Source organism: Lynx rufus, unplaced genomic scaffold (assembly GCF_022079265.1).
Source record: "Lynx rufus isolate CCGP_SWC_20201006 ecotype Redwood Valley unplaced genomic scaffold, mLynRuf1.p SCAF_3, whole genome shotgun sequence".
NCBI classification, from domain to species: domain Eukaryota; kingdom Metazoa; phylum Chordata; class Mammalia; order Carnivora; family Felidae; genus Lynx; species Lynx rufus.
Window position 1 is genome coordinate 1175216 of NW_025814845.1, and position 21639 is coordinate 1196854.

A 21639-nucleotide genomic window follows, 5' to 3' on the forward strand; every position below is an offset into this window, starting at 1 on the left:
GTCGGACGCCTAACCGACTGAGCCACCCAGGCGCCCCGGGTTTTTGGTTTTTTTAAGCAGGATCCACACCCAACATGGAGCCCAATGCGGGGCCTGAACTCATGACCCTGAGATCAAGACCTGATCTGAAATCAAGAGTCAGGCACTTAACCAACAGAGCCACCCAAGCACCCTTCCCCTATCTCATTTTAAAACCTACTCATCTGGGAATGCAAGCTGGTGCAGCCACTCTGGAGAACAGTATGGAGGTTCCTCAAAAAGTTAAAAATAGAACTACCCTACGACCCAGCAATTGCACTACTAGGTATTTATCCAAGGGATACAGGTGTGCTGTTTCAAAGGGACACATGCACCCCCATGTTTATAGCAGCACCATCGACAGTAGCCAAACTACGGAAAGAGCCCAAATGTCCGTCAGTGGATGAATGGATAAAGAAGATGTGGTATGTATATGTATGTGTATACACACACACACACACACACACACACACACACACACACAAAACAGAGTGTTACTCGGCAATCAAAGAGAATGAAATCTTGCCATATGCAACTGCGTGCATGGAACTGGAGGTATTATGCTAAGTGAAATTAGAGAAAGACAAAAATCATATGACTTCACTCATAAGGACTTTAAGAGACAAAACAGATGAACATAAGGGAAGGGAAACAAAAATAACATAAAAACAGGGAAGGGGACAAAGCGTAAGAGACTCATAAATATGGAGAACTGAGGATTGCTGGAGGGGGTGTGGGAGAGGGGATGGGCTAAATGGGTAAGGGACACTAAGGAATCTACTCCTGAAATCACTGTTGCACTATATGCTAAGTAATCTGGATGTAAATTTAAAAAATAAAACACTAAATAAAAAAAACAAAAAAACCCTACTCATCGCCTCCAATGAAACCCTGTACTATTAGGAGGCTAACTACTGACCCACTGTCTCTGCAGATTGGCCTACTCTGGACATTTCATACAAACAGGAAGGATACGATGTATCTCCTTCTGTGTCTGGCTGCTTTCAGTACAATGTTCTGAAGGCTCATCCACGCTGTGACACGTGTCAGCACCCCACCCCTTTTAGGGCTGAATATTATTCCACTGCAATCACACACCATATTCTATTAATTTGTTGATGGGCATTCGGATTGCTTTACCTTTTGGCTATTACGAACATTCATATACAAGTTTTCTCTTGTATGTATGCCCATATGTATGGGCGTATGTTTTCTCTTCTTCTGATTACACACCTAGGAGTGGAGTTGCTGGGTCACAGGCATCTCTGTGTTCCACCTTCTGAAGAACTGACAATTTTCAAAGCAGGTTTATATCCCCACGACACCGGCAGCGTTTCAGGGCCCCACTTCCTCCACATCCCCACCAACGCTCGTCACCGTCTGGGTTTTATTTTAGTTACCCCAACGGGTGTGAAGTGGTGTCTCATCACGGTTTGCATTTCCCTAATGACTAGGGAGCATCCTTTCATGTGCTTACTGGCCACTTGTGCATATTCTCTGGACAAATGTCTATTCAAATACTGGCCCACTTTATAAGTATCTCTTCTGAACACACATCCCATTAGATACAGGATTTGCAAACATTTTCTCCAATTCCAGGTTTGTTTTTTGTTTCACTTTCTTGATGATGCCCCTCGAGGCACAAAAGTGTTTCACTGTGAGACAGTCTAATCTATTGAGGTCTTCTTTGGCTGCTTGTTTTGGTGTCAGATCTTAGAAATCACTGCCTACTCCAAGTCATGAAGCCTTACTCCTACGTTTTCTTCCAAGAGCTTTACAGTTTTAGCTCCTTTCACTGAGGTCTAGAAACCGGCTGGAGTTCATATTTGCGTGTGCGTGAAGCAGGAGTCCGACCTCCTTCTCTCACACATGGCTGCTCTGTTGTCTCGGCACCTCTCGCTGAAAAGACTATCCTTCCCGCACAGCACGGTGCTGTTCAAACACACGGAACACAGCGAATGCTATTTCGTTTCATACAGCTGCATGCGCACTGCCTTGTAGGAAGTTCTGGGGTCAGAAGCGCGAGTCCTCCAACTCTGTTCTCCTCTTCCAAGATTTTTTGGGCTATTCTGAGCCCACATGTCTATATGGACTTTAGGATCAGCTTGCCAATTTCTGCAGCACAGGCAGCTGGGACTGGGACAGGGCTGCCCTGAGGGTGCACATCAGCGCGTGGGGCTCCGCGGTCTTAGGAACGTGGGCTCTGCTGGTCGTGAACACGGGAGGTCTCGCCACTTACAAGGGTCTCCTTTCATTTCTCTCAATGACGTTTTCAGCTGACAAGACTTACTCCTAAGCACTTTGCCCTTTCTGATGCTACTGTAGATGGAATTTTCTTCACTCCATTCCTTAGGATTTCCTATACACAAGATCGTTTCATGCATGAAACATACGGGTTTCGTTCTTCCTTTCCAATCTGGATGTCTTTTCTTTTCTTACCTAACTGCCCTGTTAATGCTGATCTAGAGGAAGACTTAACGTACTTCATCTTTGAAAAGGTCTTTTCACACAGATACTGCCAAATGCTGGCATTAACCCACAGGCGTGAGTTTAACACGTTAATTGCCCAGAAAGCATTTATAAAACTGTTAGATTCTCCTCTTGTGTGCCTTTCAGCACATCATTACAGTGCAGATGAGTCTCGTCCACGTGAAAGGCAGGTAGAAGCCTCGCGACTGAACAGTCACACAGACTGTAAGATACAGACGTTTCCTTTGCCCGGTGTCAAGCGGGAAACCGCGGCTGGATCTGCAGTGTGACCTCGGACAACACTCTGATGCAAAGCCGGCCGGAATGGGGAGTCTGCGGGCTTTTACTTCCGACAGAATGAAAACGTACAAAGCAGCTTGCCATTATTTGTGACCCGAACAGTGGTGTTATTAGTTAGCTGTTAGAATGGCCTCACTGCATTATAAATTTTGCAGACAAACGCTGTTTCGCCTTATAATTTTAGGTTGACTTCATTAAGAAACATCAAGTCTGTAGCAAAAGGTACACAGCAGCATAGTGGGTACACTTTTCTTTTTTTCTTATTTTTTAACGTTTATTTTTAAGAGAGACAGAGTGTTGAGTGGGGGAGGGGCAGAGAGAGAGGGAGACACAGAATCCGAAGCAGGCTCCAGGCTCCCAGCTGTCAGCACGGAGCCCGACGCAGGGCTCGAACCCACGAACCGTGAGCCCATGTCGGACACTCAAACGACTGAGCCACCCCGGTGCCCCATAGGTACGGTTTTCTGCATTCTGTTTTTTCCACGTATATTTGAGAGCTCCCTTACTCCGTTTTTTCCCTGGCTTCATGTGCTGTGTGAATGTCTTGTTCGAACAATAGCACTGAATAATCAGCTTTTAAAAGAACACAGTATAAAAAAACAGGTCAAGACCTTTCTATCTTGTTCGCGGTTATGTTTTTAGTCTCCTATGCTACACTCATTACAAGTCCACTTAGAGGCAAACGTACAGTATTGGACATGTGCCAAATATTTACTCAATAAACTCAGTAAAATCAAGCACGATTTTTCAAAGCCATAGTCTTAAAGACAGCACACAATCACCGAGTACCAGAAGAAGAGATGGCTGAAGAACTTTCTCAGCATGAAAACCTATTACCAAGTACTTTTCCAGACACTACTGTGAGGTGACATAAGGCCAGAGTTTTGATTGACTTCCTCTTGCTGCCTTCTGTCAAAAAGGAAACTGGGAGCGGGAGGAAGGAAAGGAACACACGCCACCCTGAAGTGCAGCTGGGATAATGACGTCTGCCGGGAGCTGCGAGCATCCACCCCTGCCACCCACACCTTCCGGCTAGCAGCGCCCTGAAAAACCCAAAGCACCAAGTGTTTGAATGAGACCGGTGCCACCCCCACCTCCAGGCCCCAATTGGCTTAATACAAATCAGCGTCGTTTCATCCCTTCGGTCACAAAGATTGGCTCAGACACAGGCATGGGACCAATCAGAAATGGGCACCTGAAAGTGAGCAGAAAACAAAGGGGGCGGGGGGGGGGGGGAATGCATCCTCCGGATGCCAGAACCACGCTCCCTGCGACTGGCCCCCCACCTCCCTGGAGGCTGGCTGCAAAACCCAGCTGACAGAGGGGGGCAGAAGACAGGCAGGGCGGGAGTCCCGGGGACACTGTCAAAGCTCTGAATCGAACAGGCTGGGGCCACCCCTATTAGTTACAGGAGACCTTTTTCCCCCCCGGAAGCCGGTTTAGGTTAAAATTTTGGTTGCCTGCCAAGGAGAGATACGGCTAGAATGTGAGGAAGGGCCTTAGTAACAAATCCACTTCTCGCTGCTCAAAAGAACGGCGACTTGCCTCTAAAAACCAGCATCATTTCAGGTTAACGACATCTGTTTTTATAACTGGGTCCTCCACCAACAGTGACCACTCCTCGCTGGCCTCCCTGCCCTCAGGTGCCCAAGCAGCTTACCCAGCAGCTCACAGGCCACCCTGCGATGCTGGCTGTCGAGAGCCAAGGGTCTTTCTGTCTTGGGGACTGAAGCGCAGCCCCCAACGCGGCACATCAGGTTCGTCAGGGTCCGTCTGCTCACCCTGCCCGTCTCATCGCCCGCTCGCACCCCTGCCCTGCTCTTCTCTGGCCTCCTGACATCAGGCCCTGCCTGTTTCTGTGACCTCGCATGCACTCTCCCTTCCTTCTCCCTCCACCTGCCCAAATGGTCTCTCCTCCGCCATTCCCCCTGCCCCCACCCCCGCACGCGGTGTCCCAAGCTCTGCACAGCCAGAGGGTCCCACAGATCCCGCACCTGCCTGGACCATCCCTAGTCAAGCTCTGTATGCCTGGTGCCTGCCACAGCGTCTGGCATGTCACGGGCATCCACAAAAAGCAGAAATGCACGTTGTAAAAATGCAATTACTTACATGCAAAACCATTTCTCTATTCCATGAAAAGATTTCACCCCCAAAAAATGCATTTTGTTATGATATCTTAGGACGTCTGCAGTCCCACTCTGACTTTATTTTCGTATTCCCTATGTGTAAGGTGTACTTAATCGATGTGTATGGAGTAAATGTATGCTGCAATACAGCCTATGCGGTGAGACACCTGAGGAAGCAGGGGCGGGTCAGCTGCAGCAGTACTGTTAACGAGGACAGCACTCTCACAGGGAACACTGGGATGCGAGCTCTCCCCCAGGCAGAGAAAGGCTAACCTACTGCTGGCAGGCTGCGAGAGCACGTCACTAGTGGCCCCAAGAATAAAGAAGTCATCAGCCCTACTCAGTAGTCAGTACTGGGATTATTCTTTCTTAACCTCTGGAAAATAGAGATAATGCAATAATACAGCTACATTTCTAGAATGACGGGCTCTGAGCTAGAAAATACACCTCAGTTAGGAGATTTAAAAGGAGCTGCAACAAAGCTACAGTAACCAAAGCAGCGTGGTGCTGGCATAAAGACAAAGACGAGACCAAAGGAACAGAACAGAGAAACCAGAAATAGACACTCGCAAAAATGAGCAAGTGATTTTCAACAAGGGTCCCATGACTATTCGATGGGGAAAGGATGATCTTTTCAACAAATGGTGCTGGGAAAACTGGGCTTCCACTTACAAAAGAATGGCAGTGGACCTCTACCTCACACCATACACAAAAGTTAACTAGAAATGGATCAAAGGCCTAAACATAAGAGTTAAATCTGTAAAACTCTTAGAAGAAACATAGGGAAAGCTTCACAACATTAGTTTTGGCAGCGATCTCTCGGACAGGACACCAAAGGCATAGATAACAAAAGAAAAAATAAATAGGACTTCATAAAAATTTTTAAATCAAAAGACACTGTCAACAGAGTGAAAAGGCAACCCACGGGATGGGAGAAAAGATTTGCAAACTGTGTACCTGATAGGGGGTTAACACTAAGACATATGGAGAACTCCTAACATTCAACAACAGCAAGAAACAACCCGATTCAAACACGGGCAAAAGACTTGGACAGACAGTTCTCCACAGCAGATACCCAGATGGCCAATAAGCACACGAAAAGATGTGCAACATCACTAAACATTAGGGAAAACGGGAATCAAAACCCCAATGAGATACCACCTCACACCCATCAGGATGGCTACTATAAAAATAAGTGATAAAAATAAATAACAAAAGTGTTAGTGATTTTGCCGAGAAATTGGACCCGTGCAGTGTTGGAGGAACGTAAAATGGTACAGCTGCTGGGAGTTCCTCAAAACATTTAAAACAGAATTAACAGGGGTGCCTGGGTGGCTCAGTCGGTTGAGCATCCGACTTCGGCTCAGGTCATGATCTCACAGTCTGTGGGTTCAAGCCCCATGTTGGGCCCTGTGCTGACAGCTCAGAGCCTGGAGCCTGCTTCAGATCCTGTGTCTCCCTCCCTCTCTGCCCCTCTCCCACTCTCACTTCGTCTCACTCTGTCTCTCAAAAATAAATAAATGTAAAAAAAATAATAATAATAAAAAAAATAAATAAATAAAACAGAATTAACAGAACTACCGTATTACCCAGCAATTCCACTTCTTGGTTATACACCTCCCCCCAAAAATTGAGAGCAGTGTCTCAAAGAGATACTGTTTCATGTTCACAGCAGTGGTATTCACAATAGCTAAAACATGGAAGAAACTCAAGTGTCCGCTGAGGGATGGAAAAGCACAATGTGGCATTTTCATACAATGGAATATTACTCAGCCTTAAAAAAGGAGGAAATTCTGGGGCACCTGGGTGGCTCAGTCATTTGAGTGTCTGACTTCGGCTCAGGTCATGCTCTCATTGTTCGTGGGTTCCAGCCCCGCGTCAGGCTCTGGGCTGACAGCTCAGAGCCTGGAGCCTGCTTCAGATTCTGTGTCTCCCTCTCTCTGCCCCTCCCCTGTTCACACTCCCTTTCTCAAAAATAAATGAGCATTAAAAAAATTTTTTTAAAAGGAGGAAATTCTGACACATCCTATACCAGGAATGAGGGCTTTCAGTACCTAAACAGACAAAACTGTGGTTTACCCAGATGATGGAATACCATTCAACATTAAAAAGAAATGAGCCATCGGACTACAAAAGGACCTAGGGAAGCTCAAATGCTCATCACTAAGTGAAAGAAGCCAATCTGAAAAGTCCACACTTTGTGAGATTCCAACCAGATGACATTCTGGAAAAGGCAAAACCATGGAGGCCACGAGGAGACCCATGGATGTCAGGGCCTGGGGGAGAGGGGGATGAGCAGGTGGAGCACAGAGGACGTCTGGGGTAGTGAAAGCCCCTGTGGGACACTGTGGTGACGGATACAGGTCGGTCCCCATGCACCTGTCCAAACCCAGGCAGTGTCCAACACAGAGAGCGAATCCTAACACAAGCTATGGAATTCGGGTGATTACACAATGCAGGCTCAGTACCGAACGTACCTCTCGGGTGGGAGAGAGGGACAGTGGGGTAGCTCTGCACGTGTGAGATGGGCATGTACAGGAAACATCTGTGCCTTCCTCTCAATTTTACTGTGAACCTACAACTGCTCTAAAGAAGTCTTTAAAAAAAAAAAAAGTGGGGCACCTGGTGGCTCAGTCAGTGAAGCGTCTGACTCCTGATGTTGGCTCAGGTCACGATCTCACAGTTCGTGAGATCCAGCCCCACACTGGGCTCTGTGCTGACAGCGTGGAGCCTGCTTGGGATTCTCTCTCTGCTCCTCCCCCACTCACACTCTCTCTCTCCGCCCCCCCCTCAAATAAATAAACATTAAAAAAAAAAAAAAGGGACTGGCAGCAGACCAGTTACTATTTAATAATAGTCTATATTATAGACTATTTAATAAGGTCTCCTGCCCAGACCAACCAGAAAAGCCAGGTAAAATATGCAACCAAGCCAGCATACAAACCTGTGCTGAAGCATATGGACCTGTTGAAGCATCCAGGCCTTGAGAAGACGGGGGGGGGGGGGGGGGGGGGGGCAGCTGTGCCAGGCAAGGGCAGCCTACGGCAAGCACGGGAGCACTGACATCTGAGCCTGCTTTCTCCTTCGGGAAATGTGCCCTTTCTAGGCCCAGGGCAAGACATGGAGGAAGTAGATGGCCCTGTGAGAGACAGAGAGACCAGGAGAGCCAGGGGTGGCCTCTCAGGACAGGACAGAGAGGCAAAGTGCCAGGAGGAAGGGGTGGGAAACAGGCCACACTACTGGATTCTCCTCTGGACACACGAAGCAGGTTGAGGCTGGGCAGGGCACACGGGGACTTGTGTTGATGGTAATGTTCTATTTATCTACCTGAGTGTCATTACATAGATATGATCTTCGTGAAAATTCGCCCATCACTACCCTGGTCGGGATGTACTTTATGCCCCAAGGAAAAAAAAAAAAAGCTTAAGGAAAAACCCTCTTGTATTTTTGTGCAGAATCGATGGATGCCCCCTATCTGGAACCTAAAAAGACCTAACATTGTAAGAACACCTAAAGCAATCACACAGACTGAGGGATGAGCACGTAAGGACAATCTTGGAGAAGGTGGACAAAGATAAAACTCCTCAAAGAAAGAAACAAAGAGAACAAATCACGAAGAGTGGATAACACAGCAAGCAGTTTGTTTCAAACACAAATCCCAGAGTGTGTTTCCCCAAACTTGAGCAGCATTTTAGAAGAACGTGCTACTGGGGCGCCTGGGGGGGCTCGGTCGGGTGAACATCCGATTCTTGATTTCAGCTCACGTCATGATCTCACGGTCCGTGAGGTCGGGCCCCACATCAGGTTCTGCGCTGCTGGAGTGAGGCCTACTTGGGATCCCCTCTCCCTCTCTCTCTTCTCCTCCCCTGCTTGTCGCTCTCTCATTCTCTCGCTCTCAAAATAAATAAATCAACTTAAAAAAAAAATAGACGAAAGTGTACTTTGCACGCAGGTACTCTGAGAGGGCTTCTTTTTGGCGGCTCAGCCGCCTAATCACTCCAGACTTCCTCCGGGGCACCTCCTCTCCAATTCTTAGTCCCTACGCTTCCAGGTGCTTGTAGCCCAGCCAGCAAAGTCCCCTCACCCTAGGAGCTGGGGTCGAGGATGGGGCCATGACCAAATTGGCCTACCGGGACAAAACCCTGCTCTTCCTGCTGGACTCCTACAAATGAGGGTGGGAGGGGCGCCCGGGTGGCTCGGTCAGTTGAGCGTCCGACTTCGGCTCAGGTCATGATCTCACTTTGTGGGTTCGAGCCCCGTGTCAGGCTCTGTGCTGACGGCTCAGGGCCTGGAGCCTGCTTCAGATTCTGTGTCTCCCTCTCTCTGACCTTTCCCAACTTGTGCTCTGTCTCTGTCTCTCAAAAATAAAGGTAAACAGAAATTTTTAAATGAAGGTGGATCTGGGCTTGCAGCGGGGAGGGGACGGTGAAGCTTGAAAAGCAAAGCAATTGAGAAGGCAAGCTTCACGGTGGGGCACTGATTCCACGGAAGGCCCTGTATCCAGCTGCCACTGAGGCCAGCCCCAGCCTCTGGACATTAACAAAGGATCCCAAGTTGACTAGCTGTGTGACCCTGGGCAAGTAACTTAGCCACTGCCTCTAAGCACCTCCACCCCTGGGGCCAGGAGCACTGGGCCTGAGTGCTCTGACGCGTGGCCATACGCAGGGTATGTGTGCTCATCGTGAGCACTGCTGCCTTTGAAGCCAGACCAAGCTGGGCTTTCTGTCATCATCACGGGCTGCTGATAAAGCTTTCACAATACTGAGAACATTAAAATACAAAGACAAAAAAAACGCTGTAATAAATTCTCGGATGATGGTTTTCACTTAATGATGAAGGAAGATTAAGAATGTGGGGTTCGGGGCGCCTGGGTGGCGCAGTCGGTTAAGCGTCCGACTTCAGCCAGGTCACGATCTTGCGGTCCGTGAGTTCGAGCCCCGCGTCAGGCTCTGGGCTGATGGCTCAAAGCCTGGAGCCTGTTTCCGATTCTGTGTCTCCCTCTCTCTCTGCCCCTCCCCATTCATGCTCTGTCTCTCTCTGTCCCAAAAATAAATAAACGTTGAAAAAAAAAATTAAAAAAAAAAAAAAAAAAAAGAATGTGGGGTTCTACGAATGACAGTGAAAAGCTGTCCTATCTTCCTCAGACGACTCTTCCTACTCATGACAGATTACAGGGAACCTGGTGTTGACCACCAGCCCAGCACAAGCCCGAGGCAGGAAAAGTAAACTCCCACCTTTAAATTATGGCTTTACTACAGCTTCCCTTTGAGCCAATCGTAAGACTGTAAAATATTTAATAATTTAACTCCAGTCTATTTTAAGAGTTAGAGACGTGATGCCCCAAGCTTCCCCGCAGCACACGCTGCCATGGCACTCGCTTTCACCCTAGAGGGACTCCACTCAAACTTCAACTGTGAACTAACAATGAACTTCCCCCCACTTCTACAAACCACAAGTGCATTAAAAGACAATAAATCCATTCCACATAGTTTCTAAAGCTTGCCTTTGCAGTAGAGTGTTCTTACATTGTTCATTCAATAATTATTTGTTATGTATGAAAACAAAAACAGCAAAACTCTCTAATATAAAAGTAGGCACACATTGGATCTGACAGACAGGAGTTTAAATCCCAACTCACTGCTGTGTGGCCTCAGGCAGATCACCTAACCTCTCTGAATGTGCACTGCTACACCAGTGGAGACAGAAAAAATACTACTTCCCTCCAAGGTGTGGTGTGGAGGCCAAATAAGGCAGGCCTACATGAGAAATGTCCGGCACTGCCCTTGGCACACTGTGGTGTTCTCTACGTGACCGGGCTACTGATTTCAGAAGGTAAAGGCATTACAGGAGAATGGCCACTACGAAATGTAGCGGGATAACGGAGTTAGAAAAATCACTACTTTGCAACCATCAAAGTAACAGGCGATTCAGGTGGAATCATCTACGGGTGAGAAAACTGCCAGTCTCTCCAAACGGGTCACCTGATGATTACACAGAAAAGAGTGTCCAGCTTCCCACGGGAGAAACCTGGCAGACGTCCCCAGACCAAAGCCAGCACTGCCACGATGCAACAGACGGACGTCGTGTGCATCTGCCATGACGCATGACGAAGAAGGAAACTTGGTGGCTTACGGGAGGTCACTGCCATCAACACGTAAGCTGTCTCTACACAGAAGCAAACATCAGGCAAACCCAGAGTTAAAGGATATTCTGCTAAGCAACTCTCCTGTTAGCTTCAAAAATGTGAATGTGGTGAGACACAAAGGAAAGCTATGAACTATTCCTGATTAGAGGAGTCAAGAGGTGCAACCGGGAACGTGGGCGCACAGTCTCAACCTGGATCCTGGGTGGGGGCAAGTTACGATGAAGGGCATCACTGGACAGCGGATACAAGGGGAAAACCGGCAGGATATCATGATGTACCCACGTTAACCTCCCTGAGTCTTCTAACTGTATCCACGTGGCGAGGAGAAAGCCCAATCTTAAGAAACACACGCTGATTTATTTAGGGTAAGAGTACCAAAAGGAGGGGAGAGAAATAAAGCAAAAGCAGGAAAATATGATCAACGGGTGACTAAGAGTACACCAGAGTTCCCCGTCATGTTCTCATTATTCCCATGTTCAAAATTATTTCACAAGAAAGCAAACATTTTTCAAAAATGAGTATCTGATTTCTGCCCTCCAGGACCTTCTAATCTACCAGGAAAGAGAATACATTCTAATAACCAGAACGAAGAGATCGCCAGTGAAAACATCACGTTTGGAAGCAGAGGGCGCGGTCTCATCAGGAGCGAGAAGGACCCGCGGGCGGTGGCGGCTGGGCCCGAGCCTGCGTCAGGACAGTGGTGTACATTTCCATCTGGAAACAACACCGGTGAGCCCCGGATGGCGTGAGCGGGCATTTTCCAGAGTCTGGCGGCCACGACCAAAAGAAGAAAGACACGAAGAGCAAAGAGAAAGAAGAACGTGTAGAAACGAGGTGACTGTGGCACCCCCAGGGCACCCGCGGGTCGGGAGGTGTGGCTCGCTGGGGCCGCGCGGGAACCGCCGGTGCCACCGCTGCATTACGATCCTGCTCAAATCACAGGCTGGCGCTGAACTGCTCGTCCTTCCGGCTCAATCAAGACCTCGGTCTGATCAGCCTCACTTCCCACCCAATCATCCTGTGCAGCTGAGACCAAAGTCACGTGCAAAACCTTCCCGAGAACTCAAGAGCTCTCGGTGGGTGTGTTTTAACCAAGATTAGGAAAACTGAGGGATTAAACATGGCAGATAAGGCTAGAAGCTGCAGCAACGGCCTTCGTAGGCCTTCTTAAAACTGGCCGTGTTCAAGTCAAGGTTAGACGTATTCACGAACTGAGGGTAAGATGGGAGGAAACAAACACCCAAAGGTGGAGTCGTTTGGCCCCCCAAATGAGGAGCTGGGCCACCACACGTCTGACCCAGACATCAGGGACTACACCTGGCCAGGGAGCAGGGCTGTGAGCTGGCATCTGAATCACAGAAGGTGGGCAAGGCCCCCCCTCCCCCCACTCCCCTTTCTCCTACCAGGGAGACTGCCCTCGGCTCTGCACTTGGACTCCCTTTCGGGGGTACCGTGAGCGCATCCTCCCCTTGAGTCATGAAAAGTAACATCAGGTCTACCCGATCTCCTAGGTCACCTGTTAAAAACAAGTATCATTTGCAACTTGACCTTGGCACTGGGCCATCAGCATGGCACTTGGCACTGGGCCGAGGGGAGGGGTATTTTAAAAGCCCCGATTTCCCTTGGATTCTCCTTGTAACTGCACACAGGTTCTGTTTTCACCAGCCCTCACCCTCCCGCTCCCTAAAGATGAAGCAGAACTCTAGAAGGTGGATCCAACAGTTGGGCACAGATAGGTGCCCTGCCCCGGCCCCCCGAGCCCTACTAAGAAAGGAACCAGAGGAATCACAAACACATCTCCTCAGAGAGGTGTTCGACTATAAGCTTAATCCCTGTGCTACAGCACGCTGGACATAAATACTTCATGCTAATAAACTTACTAACGTTGACAAAATATTCTAGGTGGATACTGTTAGCACACAACCCTAAGAGTACATGATTTTTGAGTTAAGAGAAATATCATCCTCATTTCCAGAAATAAAAATTCTTCCAGGGGCACCTGGGTGGCTCAGTCGGTTAAGCTGCTGACTCGATTTCACCTCACGACCTCACAGTTTGTGAGTTCGAGCCCCATGCCGGGCTCTGCACTAACAGTGTGGAGCCTACTTGGGATCTTCTCTCTCCCTTTCTCTCTGTTCCTCCCCCCCTTGTGTTCTCTCTCTCTCAAAATAAACAAACTTAAAAAATAATAATAATAATTCTTCCATGTTTGTAGACTTAACATTTTATTTGCCTCTAAAAATATTTTAATTTTTTTTTTAATGTTTTATTTATTTTTGAGACAGAGAGAGACAGAGCATGAGCAGGGGAGGGGCAGAGAGAGAGGGAGACACAGAATCTGAAGCAGGCTCCAGGCTCCAAGCTCTCAGCACAGAGCCCGACGCGGGGCTCGAACTCACGGACTGTGAGATCATGACCTGAGCCAAAGTCAGACACTTAATCGACTGAGCCACCTAGGTGCGCCTCTAAAAATACATTCTTTACATTTACTGGAAAGAGGATGGAAAATAGAGCCTTAGTAAGGAAATTATACAAAATACTGACTGCCAAAATGACACATTTCCTGATTATTAGGTTCTAAGTCAAACCCCTGAAAACGCCAACCTCATTCCCACCAGCCAGGACAGCAAGCAACCTGGCAGCAGGGAAAACAGCTGTGTCCAGCTGGAAGAAAACACGTCTGTAACAAGTGATGAGGGACCAATGTTAAAACACGCTGGCAAAATTCTGTACTTATAGACAGGACCTGGAGGCTTCTCCGTGGTCTGGAAGGCAAAGCCAGCTTCTTCCGTCAATGAAACTTTACCCCTGCTTTCAGTGGTAGTGACGGTGGGTTTAAAAACCAGCAACAGGGGCGCCTGGGTGGCGCAGTCGGTTAAGCGTCCGACTTCAGCCAGGTCACGATCTCACGGTCCGTGAGTTCAAGCCCCGTGTCAGGCTCTGGGCTGATGGCTCGGAGCCTGGAGCCTGTTTCAGATTCTGTGTCTCCCTCTCTCTCTGCCCCTCCCCCGTTCATGCTCTGTCTCTCTCTGTCCCAAAAATAAATAAACGTTGAAAAAAAAATTAAAAAAAAAAACAAAAAAAAAAACCAGCAACAGAAACTGCCCACCAAACACTCCAGGTCACGTGAACGTGGTACATGGAGGTCACCCAGAGCCCGTGTGGTCCCCGGTGACGACCGTGTCGCCCTCTCGGTAGGCCTCACTCTCAGTACCTCCTCCGGGAGGGGGACCCTGAAGTCGGACTTACTCTTTGGAGAACCCGGATCTGCTTACTTTTCACTTCCAACTCAGCACTGAAGTCAAATGAACGGCGTGAGGGCCGACTTCCCGGGGGATCTACAACGACGCACCGCAAAGTCACGTGCTTCATGTCACACGCTTTGCTGAACAAGCAGTTTAACATGAAAATGAAACCTTAAGCTTCAGAACGTTAAGAAAGTATAACAGACACAACGATGAAAAGGTCTCGTCCCGACGTGTGACGTTCCTGATGGCGGACACCAGCACCCGGCGCAGTGCGACTCACAGACAGGGGGCCGTCAAGCCCTCACCGGGCCCTGGCGAGAGCCGGGGGGCCTGAGCCAGAGTGTGATCGACGGGGAGAAAGGCCAAGAGCGGAGAAAAGCGCTGGGCTAAACAGTGTGCTGTGACCCAGAGCATCGATGCCCCCTGGCGGGTTCAACGTCTGCGGACCGCGGCAGTCCGCCAGCCTGCTCCAGAGCGTAAAAGCGCCCCCTGAAGAGAAAACACAAACCTGCAGACACAACCACGCATGTTCACAAAACACGTAAGACACGGAAGTACCTGTTCCTGTAGGTCGTAGTCATAGCTGTCGTGCAGCAGGAGGCTGAGGACATACCGGGTATAGATCATGGCGTCGATGCCACATTTCTCCAGCTCCTGTCCCAGCCAGGTCTGCACTGGGCCCAGAGCATGGAGCAGAGACATCTCAGACACAGGTACGGGGCCTGGAGAAGAGGCTGAGGAGCTCTCAGATGGTAAACCGTCCACGGCAACTGTGCACACAGGGCGCATGGATTTAGGTGGCTGACATCCTTAAAATGCGAGGCATTTTCTGCAGGTGACGTTCTGTTGGTATCTGGAGGGGATTTTCACTCCAGTAAAGAGGAGAGACGCCGGACGTCTAGGATAAGCATCTATTTTCGCGGGCTGTCAGCCATCTAGACCAGAATTTCCCTCTTCAGACATGACCAATGAATCAGCATCCTGGGAGCGACACACACACAGATGTGGTTTACTTTACTTTCACATTGAGGCCAGATGGAAGTCTCCGGCAGAACCTACGAAACGAGAGAGAAAAGAAAGGCACGCGTTATATACAGATACAAACTAAGTTACTGACCTTTTGGAGCAAAAAATCCAAAAAAACTGTTTCTTGAAATTTGGTGTCTTAGAACACTGATTTCTTTTTGCGGTAATCTTTGACATCTGAAGCCAAGTGACACTTCAAACCCTTAAAAGCTTAATATCATTCAAAAGAAAGGAAAACTCAGAACTTTATACTGTTGTGCTTACACTCAATCCCAACGACACGTATCTTGCTATCTGAAGAGACCGGACTAGTAAAACTTTGCTCATCTGTAACGCTGGAAGGCTGTGTGTGGTAACAAATCGCTAGTCCATTTTTAAGTGTACAGAAACAGGCAACTGAATTGTCATTTCGTTCAGACGCTGGTTAAAAATGAGTCCTTTTTATTGAAGGTTTCACAAAGACAATCAATCGCTTCGTATGGCTAAAAGCTTTGCACAGCCGCTCACCACTTACTTATTTCGTAGAAGTTAAGGTAAACCGTGGACCTGGCTCACAGCCGCGCCAGCTTGTACCGTTGTATTTGGTGCAGCTTCCACACCTTGGCTGATGGTTTGCTCACTTGTGCGACAGACGCCATGCTCTTAACAGTCTTTTCCCCCAAGTTAACCTACTTTGCATATGTCAAACTAATCGAACAGTGGCCTTATCAAATCATAACATTCCTATGTTAGAGCTCTGATGAACTTACTTCACCAGAAAATAAAAACCAACACAACGGCAGGTAAATCTCCTTGGCTCAGCGTTTGCATGAATTTTAGCAGACAATAAGACGGTTACCAAAAGGGACTTTTAAAAAAGTATTTCTGAGGTTAGTAAAAGCATCAAGTCAAAAAGACTTCCCCAAAGATTTAAGTCTCCGTTTCTTGCATTTCATGAAAAACTACACAGCGAGTTTTACAATCATTAAATATAAAGAGGGGCGTCTGAGTGGCTCAGTCGGTTAAGCGTCCAACTTCAGCTCAGGTCATGATCTCACAGTTCATGGGTTCGAGCCCCGTGTCAGGCTCTGTGCTGACAGTTCAGAGGCCGGAGCCTGCTTCGGATTCCGTGTCTCCCTCTCTCTCTGCCACTCCCTGCCTTCTCTCTTTCAAAAATAAATAAAACATTTAAAAAATTTTTAAATATAAAGGAAAGTGTTTAAATCTACCACAGGACTAAGTTATTAATTTGTCATTAACGTATATTCTGCTTTCTAAAATTTTCTTTACAAAACTGTCTTTTCTGATTTATGGAAACTAGATAAACTAAAGCCAACTTTTTCTATAATTTTTACCTGCTGAAATTTTCCAGCTGACTCTCAAAACATTTTTCGTAAGTTCTTTGATATGTTCGGCACTCAGGATGCCAGACAGATCATGAATTAAGCAAGACCGGGAATTCCGGGGACATCACTTGAAGCAAGGTGACAAGCCGGTACTCATTCAATGAAGATCAACCAAGACAGAGGGAGGACTTTTAGCAACAGCGGAAGGAAGCAGATGAAGGAATGGAAGGCAGCTTGGGCTCACAGGACACGGCACCAGAGACTGCTAGAGGGTGACCCTCGAGAGTCCAGCACCCGGGCGTGCATGGGAGGAGCTGCCCAAGCACAGGAAGGGATCATCACAAACAGGATCTGACGCTCAGCATGGTGAGGGACGGTGCCTGCTTCCCACCAGCCGGACTGGAAAACCTCCTAATTCAGGGACTCTGGCCACTCAGAAAGCTCCTGACTTAGAGAGGGGGAAGGAACTGACTAGACAGAATGGCGTCTGCCTAACACATCCTAAAAGCAAGACCTGAAAGGACCGTACCATTGCCAACTAGTTTCACTTCAGCCCCAGAACAAATCTCGAGAAATTTATAGGAATACAGAAATATGCAGCACCTAAGAAATTAAAATTTACGGGCGCCTGGGCGGCTCAGTCGGTTAAGCGTCTGTCTGCCTTCGGCTCAGGTCACGATCCCAGGCTTCATGGGTTCAAGCCCCGTATCGGGCTCCGCGCTAACAGCACAGAGTCTGCTTCCAATACTCTGTTTCCCTCCCTCCCTCTCTCTCTCTGCCCCTCCCCTGCTCTCCCTCTCTCAAAAATAATATAAACATTTTTAAAAAGTTAAAAATAAAAAAAGTAACATTTACCATGGCTGGCATCTAATAACATATCAGCAGACATGCAAAGAAACAGACACAGAGGAAGTAGAAATGAAGAGATAAATTAATTGAAACCAACTCAGAATTGACACAAAAGTTAGAATTAGCAGAAAAGGACCTTGAAGCAGTTATGACAAAATGCCATATGGGGATGAGTAGAGAACAGAAGATATCAAGTCAAACATCTACAGATGAAAATGACAGTATCTGAGGTGAAAAGTACACAGGATGGGGTTAATAACAGATTAGCCATTTCAGAAGGAAAAATAACAGAGGGTTTTTTTTTTAATGTTTATTTATTGGGGGAGGGGGGCAGAGGGAAAGAGAGAGAGAATCCCAAGCGGCCTCTGCACTATCAGTGGGGCTCGATCCCATGAACCATGAGACCTGAGCCAAAAATCAAGAGTCGGATGCTCAACGAGCTGAACCACCCAGCGCCCCAATTACAGAGTCTTCAACTACAAAAGAAACCATACGAAATGAAACAGAGAGAAAGGAACAAATTAACACAGCCTCAGCGAGCTACGCGACAATTTTAAGAAATCTAACATACGTGTAATTGGAGAAGAAACAGAAGGCAACAAAGATATCCGAAGAAATAATGGCCAACGTTCTTCCAAAACGGATGACAGCTAAACACAGAGATCCAAGTTCAATGAACTCTCAGCACAAGAAACATGAAGAAAATGACACCGAGGCACGTGGCAACAAACCCCTTTAAACAAGTGACAGAGGAAGAATGCTTCACACCAGACAGAGAAGAGACATTAGGTGTAACAGAGCAAAGAGAATGAGGACACCAGGTTTCTTGTTGGAAACAGGCAAATGAGAAGACGAGGGGGCAAAAAAGACTTGAAAAGACTGAAAGGAAAAGCCAGCAACTTAGAATTCTGTACTCCTCAAAAAATCTTCCAAAACAAAGGGGAAACAAAGACTTTTCCAGACATGCAAAAGCAGCAGAGACATCAGAAATGATAAAGACAGTCCTTGGGGCAGAAGGAAAAGGACACTAAAACAAAACGTGGACCCGGAACAAAACGTGGATCCACTCAAAGGAACAAAGGGCACCAGAAACATTCTTATTACTTAAGTATCTTTAAAAGATAATTCAGTGATTGAAACAAAAATAGTAACTATCTGTTGCGAGGTTTACAACATACGTATAAGCAAAACCCAGGACCACACAGCAGGAAGAGGAGCGGAGAAAATGTAATACGATTACCCGCGCTCCTGTCACCCTACGTGAAATGGTAGAATGCCACTTGGGAGAGACTGGGATAAGATAGGAGCTCATAATAATCAATGTGAACAGTCTAACCAACCAATTAAAAGGTAGAGGTGGCTGTGTGGGTGGCTCAGTCAGCTGAGTGTCTGACTCTTGATTTCGGCTCAGGTCAGGATCTCACGGTTCCTAAGGTGGAGCCCCCGTGATGGGCTCTGTGCTAACAGCGCACAGCTTGCTTGGGATTCTCTCTCCCTCTCTCCCTGAATCTCCCCTGCGATCACATGTGCTCTCTCTCAAAATAAACAAACATTTAACAATAATAATAATAATAATAATAATAGGCAGAGATGGTCAGATTGGAGTCTAAAACTGCAAGACCCAAATATATGCTGCTTACACAAATATCCACATTAAAAATAAAGACACAAATAGGTTAAAAGGACGGAAAAAGATACATCATGCCAACACTAGCATAAAGCAAGGTTGAGTGTCTACAATAATGGGATAGATTTCAGAGCAAAGAGTATTAACAGAGAAAAAGGTCATTTCACAATGATAAAGGGGTCAATTTATCAAAAGGATATACCAGTCCTATTTATTATATATCTAGTAGTAGAGTTTCAAAATGCGTGAATAGGAGCATGTGGGTGGCTTGGTCGGTTGGGTGGCCAACTTCGGCTCAGGTCATGATCTCACAGTCTGTGGGTTCAGGCCCCACGTCGGGCTCTGCGCTGACAGCTTAGAGCCTGGAGCCTGCTTCACATTCTGTGTCTCCCTCTTTCTCTGCCCCTCTCCCACTTGCACTCTGTCTCTGTCTCTCAAAAAGTGAATAAACATTAAAAAAAAATTTCAAAATGTGTGAATAAAAACTAACAGAATTTCAAGGAAAAATAAACAAATCCACAATTATACTTGATTTCAAAACCCTTCTCTCAATCACTGAAAGAAGTAAATAGAAAATCAGTAAGGATATAAAAGACTCGGCAGTATTATCAACGAATTCGATATAAGACTATATTCTGGGCCATAGAGAAGGTTGCAACAAACTCTAAAAGGACTAAAAAATCACAGAAAATGTATTCTCTGACCACATGGAACCAAATTATAAATAACAGAAACGCATTACATAACTCTACATAACAGAGCAAAGAAGAAATTAAAGGAGAAACTAGAAAGTATTCTGAACCAAAGGAAAATGAAAATGCAAGACATGCTATTTCTAGGATGCCACTAGAGCAGTTTAGGGGAAAACTAATAACACCAAGAGCATGTAGTAGGAAAGCTCTCAAATCAAGGACCCCAGTTTTCACCTTAAAAAAATAGAAAAGAATGGGGCGCCTGGGTGGCTCAGTCGGTTTAGTGTCCAACTTCACCTCAGGTCATGATCTCACAGTTCGTGAGTTCAAGCCCCGTGTCGGGCTCTGTGCTGACAGCTCAGAACCTGGAACCTGCTTCAGATTCTCTGAAGCAGAGCCTTCTCTCTGCCACTCCCCGCCCCTTGCGAGTATGTGTGGGCGTGTGCGCACACGCGTGCTCTCTCTCTCTCAAAAATAAATAAAAACATTAAAAAAAAACTAGAAAAGGAAAGCAAATGAAACCAAACTGAGCAGAAAAAGGCAATATTAGAGCAGAAACCAGTGAAACAGAAAACGAAACACCATGAAACCAAATGCTGATTCTTTTAGACAAAGTCCTTTACAAGCCTCCAGCCAGAGTGTTGAATAGAAAAGACATAAATTACCAACATCAGGAAGGAGAGAGGTGAGATCACTACAGATTCCATAGATTAAAAAGGATAACAAGGGGATGTCAGAAAAACTTTACACCAATAAATTATACAAAGATGAATTGGCCAAGTTCCTTGAAAACACAAATCACCAAAGTTCACTCAAAAAGAAAGAATAAATAGCCCCGTATCTATAAAAGTGACAGAATTTGGGGCACCTGGGTGGCTCAGTCAGTTAAGCGTCCGACTTTGGCTCAGGTCATGATCTCACGGTCCGTGAGTTCGAGCCCCACGTCGGGCTCTGTGCTGACAGCTCAGAGCCTGGAGCCCATTTCAGATTCTGTGTCTCCCTCTCTCTCTGCCCCTCCCCTGTTCATACTCTGTCTCTCTCTGTCTCAAAAATAAATAAACGTTAAAAAAAAAATTTTTTTTAATAAAAAAAAGTAAAAAAAAAAAAAAAAAGTGACAGAATTTGTAGTTTAAAACATTCCCACAAAAGAATCTCCCAGCCCAGAAGACTTCAAAGCTGAATCTCACCAAATATTAAGGAAAACGTGATGCCATGTCTATCCACACTCTTCCAAAAAATTAAGGAGAACACTTCCCAAATCACATGATGAGGCCAGCGTTATCCTGACCCCAAACCCAACACATTATAGGAAAGGAAAACCACAGACTAATAGGCCGCATGAACACAGATGCAAAAATGCTGAACAAAACGCAGGAAACCAAATCCCAGAAGGTATGTCAGACCCAGAGAGTAGGGATATCCAAAGAAGGCCGTTCGTGACATCGACGCACTTGTCTTTGCAACAGAACCTTTAAAATACTAGTTTCACACTAAACAACTTAGTGTAAGGCTTTTTTTCATTATTTAAATGCACTAAGGCCTTAAATAGTCATGCCATGACAGACTTTGTTCACTGTGAAGACAGAGAGAAATGCTGTTTTAGTTGTTGTTATGTACCCTTAAAAAATTTTTTTAATGTTTATTTTTCAGAGAGAGACAGAGCGTGAGCCCGGGAGGGGCAGAGAGAGAGAGAGAGAGAGAGAGAGAGACAGACAGACAGACACACACACACACACGCACGCACGCACGCACAGAATCTGAAGCAGGCCCCAGGCTCTGAGCTGTCAGCACAGAGCCCAAAGCCAGGTTCGAAC

At 46.8% G+C, this 21639-nt stretch overlaps 1 protein-coding gene across 10 annotated transcripts in view; it reads right to left on the reverse strand.

The window, feature by feature from the left end:
* The window catches only part of KIAA0232 (KIAA0232 ortholog), a 99889-nt gene that overhangs the window by 50567 nt on the left and 27683 nt on the right, over positions 1-21639 (reverse strand). For all 10 annotated transcript variants that reach the window (XR_006964270.1, XR_006964267.1, XR_006964269.1 and 7 more), the window contains one exon: positions 14865-15361. Coding sequence is in view for 4 of the 10 variants with exons in the window: in XM_047090844.1 (XP_046946800.1) it covers positions 14865-15095 (231 nt within the window). In the remaining 6 variants the exon portion in view is untranslated. Of the gene's footprint in view, positions 1-14864; positions 15362-21639 lie in introns of those variants that run through there.